The sequence below is a fragment of the Crocodylus porosus genome, unplaced genomic scaffold (genome assembly GCF_001723895.1).
Source record: "Crocodylus porosus isolate Cpor-Errol unplaced genomic scaffold, CroPor_comp1, whole genome shotgun sequence".
Taxonomy (NCBI): Eukaryota; Metazoa; Chordata; order Crocodylia; family Crocodylidae; genus Crocodylus; species Crocodylus porosus.
The window spans coordinates 10,149,162-10,161,824 of record NW_017728925.1 but is presented as its reverse complement, the minus strand read 5'-3'; the positions used below and the strand labels follow the sequence as shown (position 1 = coordinate 10,161,824).

The window sequence follows — 12,663 nt, the reverse complement described above, 5'->3', positions numbered from 1 at the left end:
CTTAAAACTGGAATAAGAGTGAAATTACATAATCTACTATAACACCCAACCGATGGACTCTCCTTCATCACTAGTAGGTATCAAAAACACACTGGTCAGCTGAGAAATGTGTAAGTTGGGTGCTGTAATAAACGATGATGTAATGTGAAATGACTTGTAGTTACAAGTACAAAGTTAGACATCAGCCTGTTTTATCCAGAAAGTAAGAAATTGTTTGCTCAGGGTTGAAATTTTTTCCTTGGGGAAAAAGGAAGAGAAGATAATTTTTTTTCTGGCTGCCATCAATAAAGCAAACAGCATCTGGAAATAAGTGCTGTAGAACACTAAAGCATACACGTTTCTATTTTACCTTGTAAGCCTCATCTGTTGCAGTTTTCATTTTTTCATTGACCCAACTCTTTAGTTCATCAGAGTCTCGGAAAAACTGCTGCAAATGGAATGAGTCTTCTAGTTGGGTACGGCGGCACATAGCTCTGTCATGCAGCGCATTCCGTCGACTCAGCAGCTAAAAAAGAAAGGCAAAGATTGGTAGTGAATTCTCAGCCCAAGAAGAACTTCCACCAGATACTTGCTTCCTGCAATTCCAATTATCTATCCTGTCTTTACAATATCACTTATTATTTTCTTTCCTACAACATACAAGCCAAAATGGAAAAAGCATTACTTTAAACTTACAGCATCTCTGCGTGTAGCAACATCATCCATGGCATAATGGTTATTCTGAATCAGTTTAGTAGCAAATTCATCCAGCGCCTAAAACAAAAAGTGATTTTCATTAATTTGGAATACTGGGAATGTTTATGTAAGTTTATGCTGGAGACAGACCCTCAAAGACATACCCCAGTAAAACTAATGAGTTATTTTTTAATCCTCCTGTATCTGTACCATTTTCCTCAGGATATCATGTTATGTCCAGATACTGAAGAACTTACAGCACCCATAAGAAGAAATTGCATGCTTTAAACAACTGAAGCATTATTAAAAAAAAGGCTGGCAAAGGGATACGAGTACTGGATTACTTGGTGCCCCGACCCACAGGTGAAACCACATCCAGTCTCCTTCAACAATAAGGTTCTATTTGAGGGGGGCAATTCTGTTCCATTCACTATTCAGGATTATGCTTCAAACAAAGTCATCTTTTCTGCTGTTCCCCAACACTCCTCTGTACTCAACCACTAAAGTCACTTGTGGTTGGCTCTTTATTCACTTAGTGAATATATCCAGTGTAATCATCTTACTGTGATTTTCTCCTCCTGGGCACTGAGGGATTTCTCAAAGTCCTCATGCTTCTTTAGCAGAGCCTCAACACTGTCCAAAGAATCGCCAAGGTCTTCATTTAGGAGGAATGCCTAGAGAAGGGAAACAGCCACATTAGTTACCTTGTATTACTACTCTCAATCCTCCTAATGTCAACTCAAGCATGCAGCACAAGGGCCCAACATAATGTGATTTTGTGAGGAAGTATGAGGTGAGGTTTCTTCCTTCTATTTTTTGTAGCTGAGATTTACATCTCTCAGCTGAAGTGAAAAGAAACAACATCTTGTGAGTTACCGCTTGTATCAGAGAAACACCAGGCCAATTCATCATAACTGGCAGGCTTGCAGCACAGGACTGAAATACTAGAGATGTGGCAGCCCAGAGACGAAGCCATTAACAGCTTTATGATGAGTCTCATATACTCCCCCGCCATACATCCCAAGGTATGCCTAGCTTCGGCTGGTACAATTTATCATATCGAAGCAAACTGATGAATGGTGAACAAAGGCATTAAGAAATTAAATCAGTCTTTTCCTCTTTCTGGAAGAGCCAAATGTATGCCAAGTGAGTTCTCTCACCAAGCACTGCCTGCTGTGCAACTGAGACTCACTTCTTGTTTGCTCATCCAGTTATCAACTTGTTCTGTGTCTCTGTAGAAGAGCTGTAGGTCCATACATTGTTCATACTGCTGTCTGCGAAGTTCCCACAGCTCTAGGAGGGCAGCTCTTTCATCTGAAAGGATTGTCAGCTAATAGGAGAGAAAGACATACATGTTCAGGACAGTCACTTCAGCCCACAAGAGTGGCTCATTTTCATCTCAATAATGGCAACTTCAAGCATGGCCTCTATAAAGCAGTGATTGTACAAAAGAGCTGGAGTTGCTGAGTCATTGAGTCAGTGCCTAGTTATGGCAGCAGTCAGTTCATACAACCCTTTTCTATAAACTTACCTTGCTCCATCTTAAGTGCATTTTTTTTTGCCCTGATACAGGTAGAAGAAAGGCTGGTTCAGAACCTCTGTCCTCAAATGTTCAGGAACCTTTTTAAAAATGTTCAGCCAAAAATTTATTCTTGTGTATGAACTAGACACTAGTTCTTATGTCAATACTGTCTTTTAACTTAATCAGCTCTTCAACTTTTACCCCCTCCCTCCCTCTGCAGTAGCTGGCTGTAGAGGGTAAATCATGTCCTGTTCCCCATTCCCTTCCAAGCCTTCATTTTGCTAAGCTTGAACAAGCTACCCCCTTTCAGTTGTCTTGCTTTTGTTTTTGCCACTTTTTCAGTCTGAAGATCTCTGAAATCCTGCAAGCCCTAACCCCTACCATGGCACTTAAGAGGCCCAATTGTCTAACTTTTTTAGTCTGTAGATTGCAAAAAACCCACCATCTGTGACAGCCAATGGTGGTGTGAAGTACTTTGTTCCTTGTACCTTTCATTACCTCTCATAGCACATCTGAAAATCTGGATACTTGGACATGCTTTTGCCACCAGATGATTCCTGTATTTTACCCAAGGAGGATAAAGTAATTTTCATTTCAAATGGAGGGTGTCAATCTAAGGGGAAGTGGTATACATCCTAGTGAGATGAATACTTTCAAGAATAGAGTCTTAAATTAAAAGTGTTTCTCACTGAAAAGAATAAAAAAAAAAAATATACAGAATTCTTCCAATCTTTCTTTCATTAAGAGCTGCCTAACCTACCTTTTCTTTAACTTCATCAGAGGCGTAGTGCCCAGCCACAAGCAAGGATTGACCAGACTCATCAGCAGACTTAAAACTGTCTTCATGGGCATCAATTTCACCCTATGGCAAACAATATACAAAAATGAGCTTCCAAAATGTTAATGAAAAAAGACTTTACAATATCATTAAGTCTAAAGCCATATCCTCAAACCTGGTACTGAAAACAAAGCCAAAGACAGCCACGTTCAAAGTATTAACTGACATTCAATTAACTTTAATTAGATATTATGCTATCTATGAAACTGGAATTGGCTTAATACAGATGTAATTCAAATGAAAAAGTATCTAACAAATAGAGGCTACAAGTCAGATTACAAGCTATCTTCTTGTCAGCTATTCGTAGAATCCTTATAGGTTAGAACATTAAGTGAACACTCAGAGGAAGTTCAACTGAGCTCAACTTTAATCTTCACAGAAAGAGAAAACTAAATGAATATGATGAGAACATACTTAAGTAAAAGGACAGACAAGAAAAGTAAACTTGCTACCTGAAACTATCAAGTGAAAAGCATACAACATAATGCATGTGGAGGAAAAAGCACAAAAATAAATCAGCTATAATTCTGAAAAGCTCACGGATTTCAATACTACAGTAGGACCAAACAATTCCAAAGGCTGGTGTTAAACCTATACAAATAAAGAAGCCTCCAAGGGATGACTACCAGATTTAGTTATGTGACTATTATTACCTTATGCTCCTGGTGCCTGTCAAGCAGGGCTTCAGCTCCAGCCACATCATTTGCAAGTTCATCAGCATTAATTAGAGCCTTCATTTCAGTCACCCAGCTAGTGAGATCACGGAAGTCAGCAAGAAAGCGCTGAAGTCTGTGGACAACAAGTAACAGAAGTCAGGAGTCATTAACATGTGCAGGGCATTTATCAGCCAAATTATCGTCCGCGTCAGGCTAAAAAAAAAAAAAAAAAGCCATTTCTGATACAGTCCATTTCCTTTATATCAGTGCTGATCTGATATTGGACCGATATATCGGCGCATCTCAATTCAGAGCAGTTCAGTTCAACGTTTTATCTGTTTAAGGATCTTACCTCAGAAAATGGCTAAGATCTGAAGCTTGAGAGGAAGAAGCAAGGACTCCAAAATAGACAAATGTACTCATGTGTATGAAAAGCTCTTCTCTAGTAAGAGACACTTTTTTTGCCCAATGTAAAATGAGGGATGAAAGGGTTTGACTTGTGTCCTGAAGCACGAAGGCTTATAGCTCTCATTTCTCTCTCTGCCTATTGTAGATTATTTCCAAGCGCCCGAGAAGCTACCAAACAGGCATTGTTTTTAAAGTATAAATCTCTTTTTGACCCCTAAGTCACTAACAACATTCCTCTGGAAGCAAAGTTACATTTGTATGCAATCACGGTTCTCCCAAATACTAAATCATGCAAACTTTGTAAATGGCCTCTTCCTTCTTCCTCCTCTCCGAAGTCCTGCATTACACTTGCATTGGGATAGAGTCCTCCCAGTATTACAGGATTCCTACCTGTAAGAGTCATTCAGGCGAGCATGCCTCTCTGCTGCCAGTGTACGGATTTGTTCCCAGTTTGTGATCAGCTCCTCCCGTTTCACTTGTATCTGAGAAGCGTTTATTGGGTGCGATTGCTGCAGCCGGTCTGCTTCTGCGCACAGAGCCTTTACCTACATACAATCACAAACAACAATAACCACAAGCTCATTTTAGGCTGGCTACACTGTACACATTATAATTAAAGAATCTCTTTGGGGCACCTTGTCTTCCAGGGCTGCAAGGTCTCGCTCCAGACCCTCATGCTTGCGCAGCAGAGCCTGCACGCTGGCTAAGTCTCTACCAAAATCATCAGAGGCCATGAGCTGCTCTTTCTCTTTAATCCAGCTTATGGTTTCATCCACATCCCTTCAAAAAGAAGATACAAGAGATCAATCCCAATTAATCTCTTTTACAGGGAAAGTAAATGCCTTCTACCTGTTGCAAACAAACTGATGATACAGAAGCTTTCATAAGTTAAGCCTAGGAAAACCGGCTAGAATCTAATAATGCTTTATACCTCAATGATATGCCATTTTGCTATGTTTGGGGAATATATGCTTCCAGTGGGTGTAAAGCCAGATCAGGATCCATGACTTCTGTCACTAGCAGGTCACTGTCTACACTCTTCTGACCATATAAGATAAATGTCCATGACTGCCAGGATCCTTTTCCTCCTTCATCTCAAGAATCCACAGTGCTATCAACAGTAGAGATGAGGGTAATAAGAACAATCTATCAAGAACTGAATGACTTCATGCTGACAGACTCGCTGACAATGGGCAAAACAGATATTTCTTCAGTGCTTATCCATCAAATAGAACAACGGGAAATAAAAAGGGGCATGATGGAAAAATCAGAGCATTTGCTACGAGTCATGCTAGCTGTTCTAAGTTCTGTAAGAGGGAACAAAGAATAGGGCTGCAAATGAGAACAGGATGGCAAGCATTCAAACCACCTTAAATGCAGCAAAATGAATGAGTAGCTGTTTGCATACACTGCAACAGCCAAACACAGAACTGTTTTGAACAGGTTTAGCTGAGGTCATACCGATTAAAGCGCTGAACTTCAGCTGCTCCAAAGAGTTTCCCCTGCCTTTGAAGGGCTAGTCCCTTAAGACGTTGCCAACTTGCATTTACTTCATCCTGTTTAGCCTTGATTATTTCCTCCTCGGGATGTTGTTCCTAGGAAGCAAGAGTAAAAAAAAGAAGAATCACTTCCACACTGAGGATTTCTGTCAATGGCAACTCCTGTGTGTTCCTATGAAAATCAACCTATTGTTTCCTCTTAAATCTCTTAATTTCATCCTTTCCCTGTAACATCAGCAGTCAAGTATTCAATGCTTTCACAAGATGCTGCATAAGAACTCAAAGTTCTTTGTACACTGCAGGCACCTGGAATGTCTTGGAATGCTACAGTCCCAGTGGAGAAAAATGACATGCCAGCCTTTAATGACAGCACAGAAAGAAACTTCAGAAGGATTCATCAGCATCTCCTACAAACAACTCGTCTTTGGATGTTTCCTGGCAAACCACTGGTTAAGTTCCCTAGCACAAGACACTCTGAGTTTTGCCCCCAGATGAAAAAGTAATATGCCCACAGATCTATCCCATGTGCAGGGTGCCGATACTGTTATCTTCAAGCTCTGTCACTGTGAACAAAAATAAAGGTGTAGCAAGGGGTGAATATTTCCTGTGCCAAGACATTTACCTGGATTAGTTTACCAGCAAATTGGTTCACTTCGTTAACTCTTTCTTCATGGGCTGCCAGGTCTGTCTGAAACTCTTCAAATTTCTTTTGTAAAACCTCAACATGCTCCAGGTCCTGGCCCAGTTCCTCTGATGTCACTATTGCCTCCTAGTGTTCAAGGAAGCCAGAATATCAGTTTGAACGCAAACCAACACACAGAAACTACAGCTAGACATGTAAAAGCTAGTTTTATGAAAGTGTCATTACAAAGACAAAGAAGAAAACAACAACCTAAAATATCATGATGTTTTGAACCCAATTTTAAAAGACATTGCTTTAAGTTGACAAAATATTCCTTTAATTTCACATCTACATCTGTTTGTTTATTCAACCCACCATATTTACAAGCAGTATTTAGGGTTAGTATACTAAAAAGATTAACAAGAGCTTTTCCCAATGTGCTTGCTTTGTTCATTTAACTATACTTTGTCTAGTCAGTTGCACTACAGTCAGTTTTTGTGGTTGTTTGCATGGTTTCTTCCCACATTGACCTAAGGTTTTTTTAAAAACAAATATTTACGTAAAAACCCACGGCAAACAACTCAAAACAGAAAGATAACTTGGAGTAGGTGCAGTTACTGAAATTACATTTTTATTCATTTTTGGGCAACAACTAGATTTCAAATTGACAGTGTCAGATTCTAATAAGAAACAACTTCATGAAATGTTTTACAGTATTTAGTGGCAGTTACTCAGAATTTACAGTTCCAACCCACAGCAACTCAAACAGCGAGTCATCATTAAGTAAACCAAGCTGATCATCTTGTGGCTTTTAAGCTTTTAGCCTTGTGGTCTGTGGTTCTGCTTCCTCTAAGTTCAAGCTAGAAGTGAAAAACTGTCCTGCAGAACAAGTTGCTGCAACGGTTATCTAAAGATATTTCCCACAACAAAAAAGATACACCTGTGCTGTTCAACAGGTAGACAATACCTTCCCATCTTGGTTCAATTTTAGCTTATACACCCAAAACTTTGCTTTTATATGCTACTGTTTTCACCATAGTTCAGTTAAATCAATAGGAGAAATAACGCAGGCCTCTTAAGGAAAAAAGGAAATCTGTCAAAAACCTGATGGCCTCCTAAACTTACAATGATTTCCTCTTATCCTTTTTAATACATCATTTTCTATAGTTCTGTTGGCAAGCATCAGAAAAGAGAAGTATGCTTTGCAAGCCTGCTACATACCACACAAATAGCTTCAATAATTCTTATAATCCTATTTAAATACCTTCTGATGCTTAACCGTACCAAGACGATGGAGATCGTGATAAAACATCTCCATACAAACTAACTGAAGTTCCTTTGCGAAACGGGGCTACTGTAGAGGCTTTATGGTGCTAATGGAACTTCTCTTGGGTATACTATATATACCTTGTCAATGATCCAATCCAAAACATCTTCACATTCTCTTAAGTACTGCACCAGCTTCTGTGCTTGTAGAAGTTTGACTCCTTTCTCCCGCATTTTCTCGAGCAGCAGCTCCCATAGTCGATGAAGTTCCTGCAGTCGAGTCTGAAATAGCGGAGTAAGATGCAGGCATTAATAATACTATGTTGTAGGCGATGAAAGTTTGCAATGCAGTCATTTTCTGCACTCTTAAAATCATGGAAAATTTCCAGCTGAATCTCACTCCCTTCACGTTTCTGTTAGGTAGCGAATGAACTTTACAGCAGTTTTAACTTCCGTCTGCAAATAATGTTTAGTAGGTCAACATAACATTTAATGCAAGAAAACTGCACAAATAGGGACCTGGTAAGCCTTTGTCAGTGAACGGGACCACCACATAGCCACTTATTTCAAGAGAGCTTTCAGAGGCTGGAAACATGAGATAAATTGCTGGCGCCACCCTTAAATGCTGCTAATTTTTTTAAATGAAAATGAACTCCCTCTCAATTGGGGTTTCTTAGCACTTAAGGTTAAGTTTTATGCCCTTTTATTTACATTTAAGGACAGAAGTTTTGCTTTGAGTTCACTTGCATCAATTCACATTCACTAATAACCATTTTTGGCACTAGTGAGTTAAAATGGGAAGTTAATCTTTACTATAGTAGGCCAATATAGAAGGTGTTGGAAGATCCTGGCAACTATAAAATAGTGAGCCTCTGCCTACATTCTGTTTCCAAAACACCGGGAGTGTCTGTAAAACAAAAGAAAAAACCCACGCACACACAACTTGCAAAACAGGAAGATATCTATTCCACCCATCTTCCTATGCTTTGCTCATCAAAAATTGAAACTTGAAAGTCAGGCTAGAGGAGCTTTGACATAGCTAACACGAGCATTCTGTAAAGGCATTTATATGTTCTATTCTGAAAGTATAAAGAGCAGAAAGATGTCACGCAACTCAAGTCTCTAACACAGTCCAATAGCAAGGTGCAAACCATCCATGAAGGGAAAAAAAAAAAAAGAGGCATTCCAGCAGAAAATGAAAGCAACACCGCACAGACAAAAATTCACCTACTCGTATGTGGGACCCAACTTGAGTAGCAGTTACTATTGGGCGCTGTGCAGTCCTGTATGGCGTGAAAGACTAAACCATTAACAGACAGTTACCATTCCAAACAGAATACAAATTAGGTTGTACACTGATCAGGATGGGCTAAGATTTTCAATATATTTTTTTGTTTTTAAGTGGACCACATAACTGAACATAATATATATTTTTACCTCTGTTTAAGAAAAATTGCAAGACAAAAATGTCCTCATGCAAGAAGGTTTCTAAGGCTACAATTACTTTACAGCATTTTTCCATAAGTCAAACAACCCAGAGTGTTTATTTCTGCTTCTGAAAGACTCCACTTTTTCTTTGACTTACTAAATCTACTGATATTTTTATTTATTACTTAACTGTAACAAGAGGGTCCCTTGTCACTGTATTTCTCTTTTTTTAAAGAGGTTTACCTTCTGAAGTTTAAGATTCAACAAGGGAAGAGCTTTAAAATATTTGAAAGGTTTATTTAGAGGGTAGGCAGCCAGAAACAATAGTAGAGTACTTATTGGTTTGTCCAATTAGTGCTCAAGGAATACCTGGAAAAGGTGGACATGTACCCTGCAAAAGCATCAAAAAGACTGGGTGAATAAAAAGAGAGTAAAAACAGATAAAGCATAGTCAGGAAGTAAATTAGAAGAGAGAAGAATATGTGAGTGTCAGAACAAACAGAAAATGTAGCTAAAGGCTGTTAAATGTAGCTAAAGGCAGTTAAAAAGCTGGACAAGTTAGCATTTTAATAATTCCATGATGCATCAAAACAAATCATAAGCATCAAAAGAAGTTTAAAAAAAAAAAAACAAACGTTTGGTTTTGGGATGCATAGCTTCAGGGATCTTGAGAGATGAAGAATTTCCAGAAAACAAAATGAGTGGAGTCCATTGGAGGGAATGCTTGGTTAGTGATGATGGGGAAGTAGCCATCCTAAAAGGTGGCTCACCACAGATTTGAAAAAGGGAAAGCGTAGCACCAGGATTTCTTAACACAAGGAGTGGTGGGACATTGAGATTCTACAAGACTAAAACCTCGGGCAAACAGAATTAAACCCATATTTGATGGTCACTGATGCACATGATCTAGATTGCAGTTTGGTGATAGAAATCAATCTCCAAAGTCTAACAGTAAAATTGCACATCTCTCTAATAGATTACTATAGAAAGCTAAGTGACCTGGGCACAGTCTATTTAAAAAGTAGAAAAAAGTTAAGTATGCACCATCCACTCCTACATGGTGCTCTCTCAAACCTACTTTGTGGTGATATGTAGCCTTAAGAACTACTAATACAATCCAATGACCTAGCTCACATGTGCCTGCACCAGAGCACAAAAACAGACTTACTGGGATTTTTCCTTTCAAGCTCCCCACTGAGCCCAGCGTGACAGGTGTTCAGAGAGGAACAAGCCCTAGAAGTACAGGCCTTCTTCCTGATTTCACTGACTAAACAGCATTCATAATTTCTTTTAAAAGAAACTTTAAAAATTAGTCATGCCTGTAGATTGCATAGATATTTATGGAAGGGTTTACAGTGGACAAAGGTTTCTAAACACTCACTCTGATAGTTTCAGATGCAAAATGCCCTTCATTAATCATCTGATTTCCAGTTTCGTCCAGTTTAATGATTGCCCCTGAATTGGCCTGAACCTCAGCTTCAAAGGCCTGGTGCTTCTGCAGTTTTCCCTGTAAGAAAAACATCAAACAATATGACAACTCCAAAATACAGCACATGTCCTCTATCACCCAGCACTTTGAGAATATTTTACACATTTGTAGTACTGATCCACCCAAACTGTAAAACAGTGCAAATGAAATCCTAGCTGTACCATATGTTCCAGGGGTGGATTCAAACATCTCAATTTTAGTTATTCTTTGTTTGTGTGCTTCAGACTTTTCAAATGTTTGGGAGCCCATTCAGCTAGTCCCACACACACAGCACCACAGTCTACAAAATCAGTCTTTGGGGAAACCGTAAAAATTTACCCACATCTATTTATATTATTCAAGTGTCTATTGGATGCCAGAAACACCTGTTTGTATTGACGCTACAGTGCCCTGAGTTCCCACAAGTTTTCAGCAATGAATCCATTATTACAATCATTTTATTCATACTGATTCAGAAACCAACTTATGACGAAGAAGTTTTTAGGACCTTGAGAGTTCCAACACCTTCTATCATTACAGTTTCAGCTACATTCTTGCATGTTCTACTCATCCCCTCAAGTGAACCTGGTATGTCTAGAAGCTAGAGGCACAGAAGCATAAAACGTAGGAGACACAGAACAAGGACTTGCCTGTAGATTGGTTGGGTCTTTGTAATTCTCATCAGATGCAATTTGGAGTTTCTCCTGGATCCATTTTTCCAGCTCATCTGCATCACGCTGGAAAAACTGGAATCGATAGGAATCTTCTAGTTTTTGGCGCCTCAGAGAAGACAATTCCTTGAACCTGTGGTACCGGTCCAAGACTTGCTGGCGCCTTTCTTGGATGTCCTCTGCCGTTTCCAGCACTTTTACCCCACATGGATCCATTTTCTGAAAGTCAAGAAGTTTTGATTAATACATTGTTTATAACATTAAACAAAGGCAAAGCAAAGAGATCTAAGTAAGGAAAGTCTGTTTTGTTTGTCACACATGGTGTACTTAAAATCCTAGTAATTCTTGTATAAAGAATCCCTTCTAGCAGGAAAGCTTTGACAAGCAAATGCCTACAAAGGCACCACTTGTTTTTTAAAGTTTAGGACATGAGTCAATCTCTCCACTGACATAAAAATATCACCCATCTTGAAGAGTACCATGCGAAATGTTAAACAAGTACTAAGCATATGAAAAAAGGGACACTTGCTCCTTTCTTCTTTGGTATAAATTTGTGAAAGTTAGAAGCTTTATGTAAAATCATACAAAACAACAGAACCTAAACAAACATATTCCTGCTCTTTACAACAGTCTAAGGACCCTATATATACACATCCTGCCCATTTCCTTACGTTATTAAGCTTGTAAAGACTCTGTGCCTACATAACTTTTTCAAAAGCTAATAGGAAGAGAGGAGAATTGTAAATTCAAGGACACTGGCATCTTGCACAGATCTTTTCCAGCTGTGCATTTTGACTAAGCTCTTTTGCTACGATTCATGTTCAGGTAGCAAAAGGACTAAATAGTGCATGGCTGCATCTACCTTCCATTAAAAGTTTAACTCTTTTCATCTTTATCAACATTTAAATTAAAAGAAGTAATTTGTTCTTTTAATGCCACAAGGACTGATTAAATATTACAGATATTTATAAGTGGAATACAAAATAAAATTGTTTATTATTCTCTGTGGCTTTAAGATGCCACACAATCACCTGCTTAATTAGTCAGAACACATACAAAGACACTTTTGCAACTAATACTCTGTGCTTGGGGGGGGGGGAGGGAATAGGTATTTAATTCATACTTCAATGTGCATGTAAACACCTCCATAATTTCCTGAGTCAGTACTGTGAATCCTACGTGTACCAAGATGGAAACGTAGACTGCTTACACATGTGAACAAAAACTAACAAACAAGCTGCGCTTTACTTCTGGGCATGCGCTGTACTCAGTGTGGGGGCACGCCGAGCTGAAGAGACAGTGCATGTTTGACCTGGCTCGCCCAATATCTATACCAGAGGTGGGCAATTACTTCAGCTGCAGGGCAACTTAATGAGTTTTGGTCAGCTGTCTATGGTCACAAAGGTAGCCCCACCCCTTGATAAGTGTCCCATCCCTTGGCCATTTCAAACATCTTCTATAACTTAATTTTTTTTTAAACGTATTTTTGTCCTGATTTATGTGCATTTGCTTAGTATATCTAGAAGCAATTGCATAATAGCTCAAAATACAGTCTTACTGTTGTATATTGCGTATGGTGGGGTTTGGGTATGGTTCGTGGATGTGGAGGG

The 12,663-nt window shown here is 39.0% G+C and overlaps 1 protein-coding gene across 7 annotated transcripts in view; it reads right to left on the bottom strand.

The window, feature by feature from the left end:
* SPTAN1 (spectrin alpha, non-erythrocytic 1) overlaps positions 1-12,663 on the bottom strand; it is a 60,654-nt gene that overhangs the window by 40,169 nt on the left and 7,822 nt on the right. For all 7 annotated transcript variants that reach the window (XM_019540699.1, XM_019540701.1, XM_019540698.1 and 4 more), the window contains 13 exons: positions 11,033-11,272; positions 10,296-10,421; positions 7,628-7,768; positions 6,221-6,367; positions 5,561-5,694; positions 4,735-4,879; positions 4,490-4,644; positions 3,689-3,824; positions 2,958-3,059; positions 1,868-2,005; positions 1,239-1,349; positions 676-753; positions 350-505 (listed from right to left, as the gene is read on the bottom strand). In XM_019540699.1, coding sequence (XP_019396244.1) covers positions 350-505; positions 676-753; positions 1,239-1,349; positions 1,868-2,005; positions 2,958-3,059; positions 3,689-3,824; positions 4,490-4,644; positions 4,735-4,879; positions 5,561-5,694; positions 6,221-6,367; positions 7,628-7,768; positions 10,296-10,421; positions 11,033-11,269 — 1,806 coding nt within the window. In that variant the 5' untranslated portion in view covers positions 11,270-11,272. Of the gene's footprint in view, positions 1-349; positions 506-675; positions 754-1,238; positions 1,350-1,867; positions 2,006-2,957; positions 3,060-3,688; positions 3,825-4,489; positions 4,645-4,734; positions 4,880-5,560; positions 5,695-6,220; positions 6,368-7,627; positions 7,769-10,295; positions 10,422-11,032; positions 11,273-12,663 lie in introns of those variants that run through there.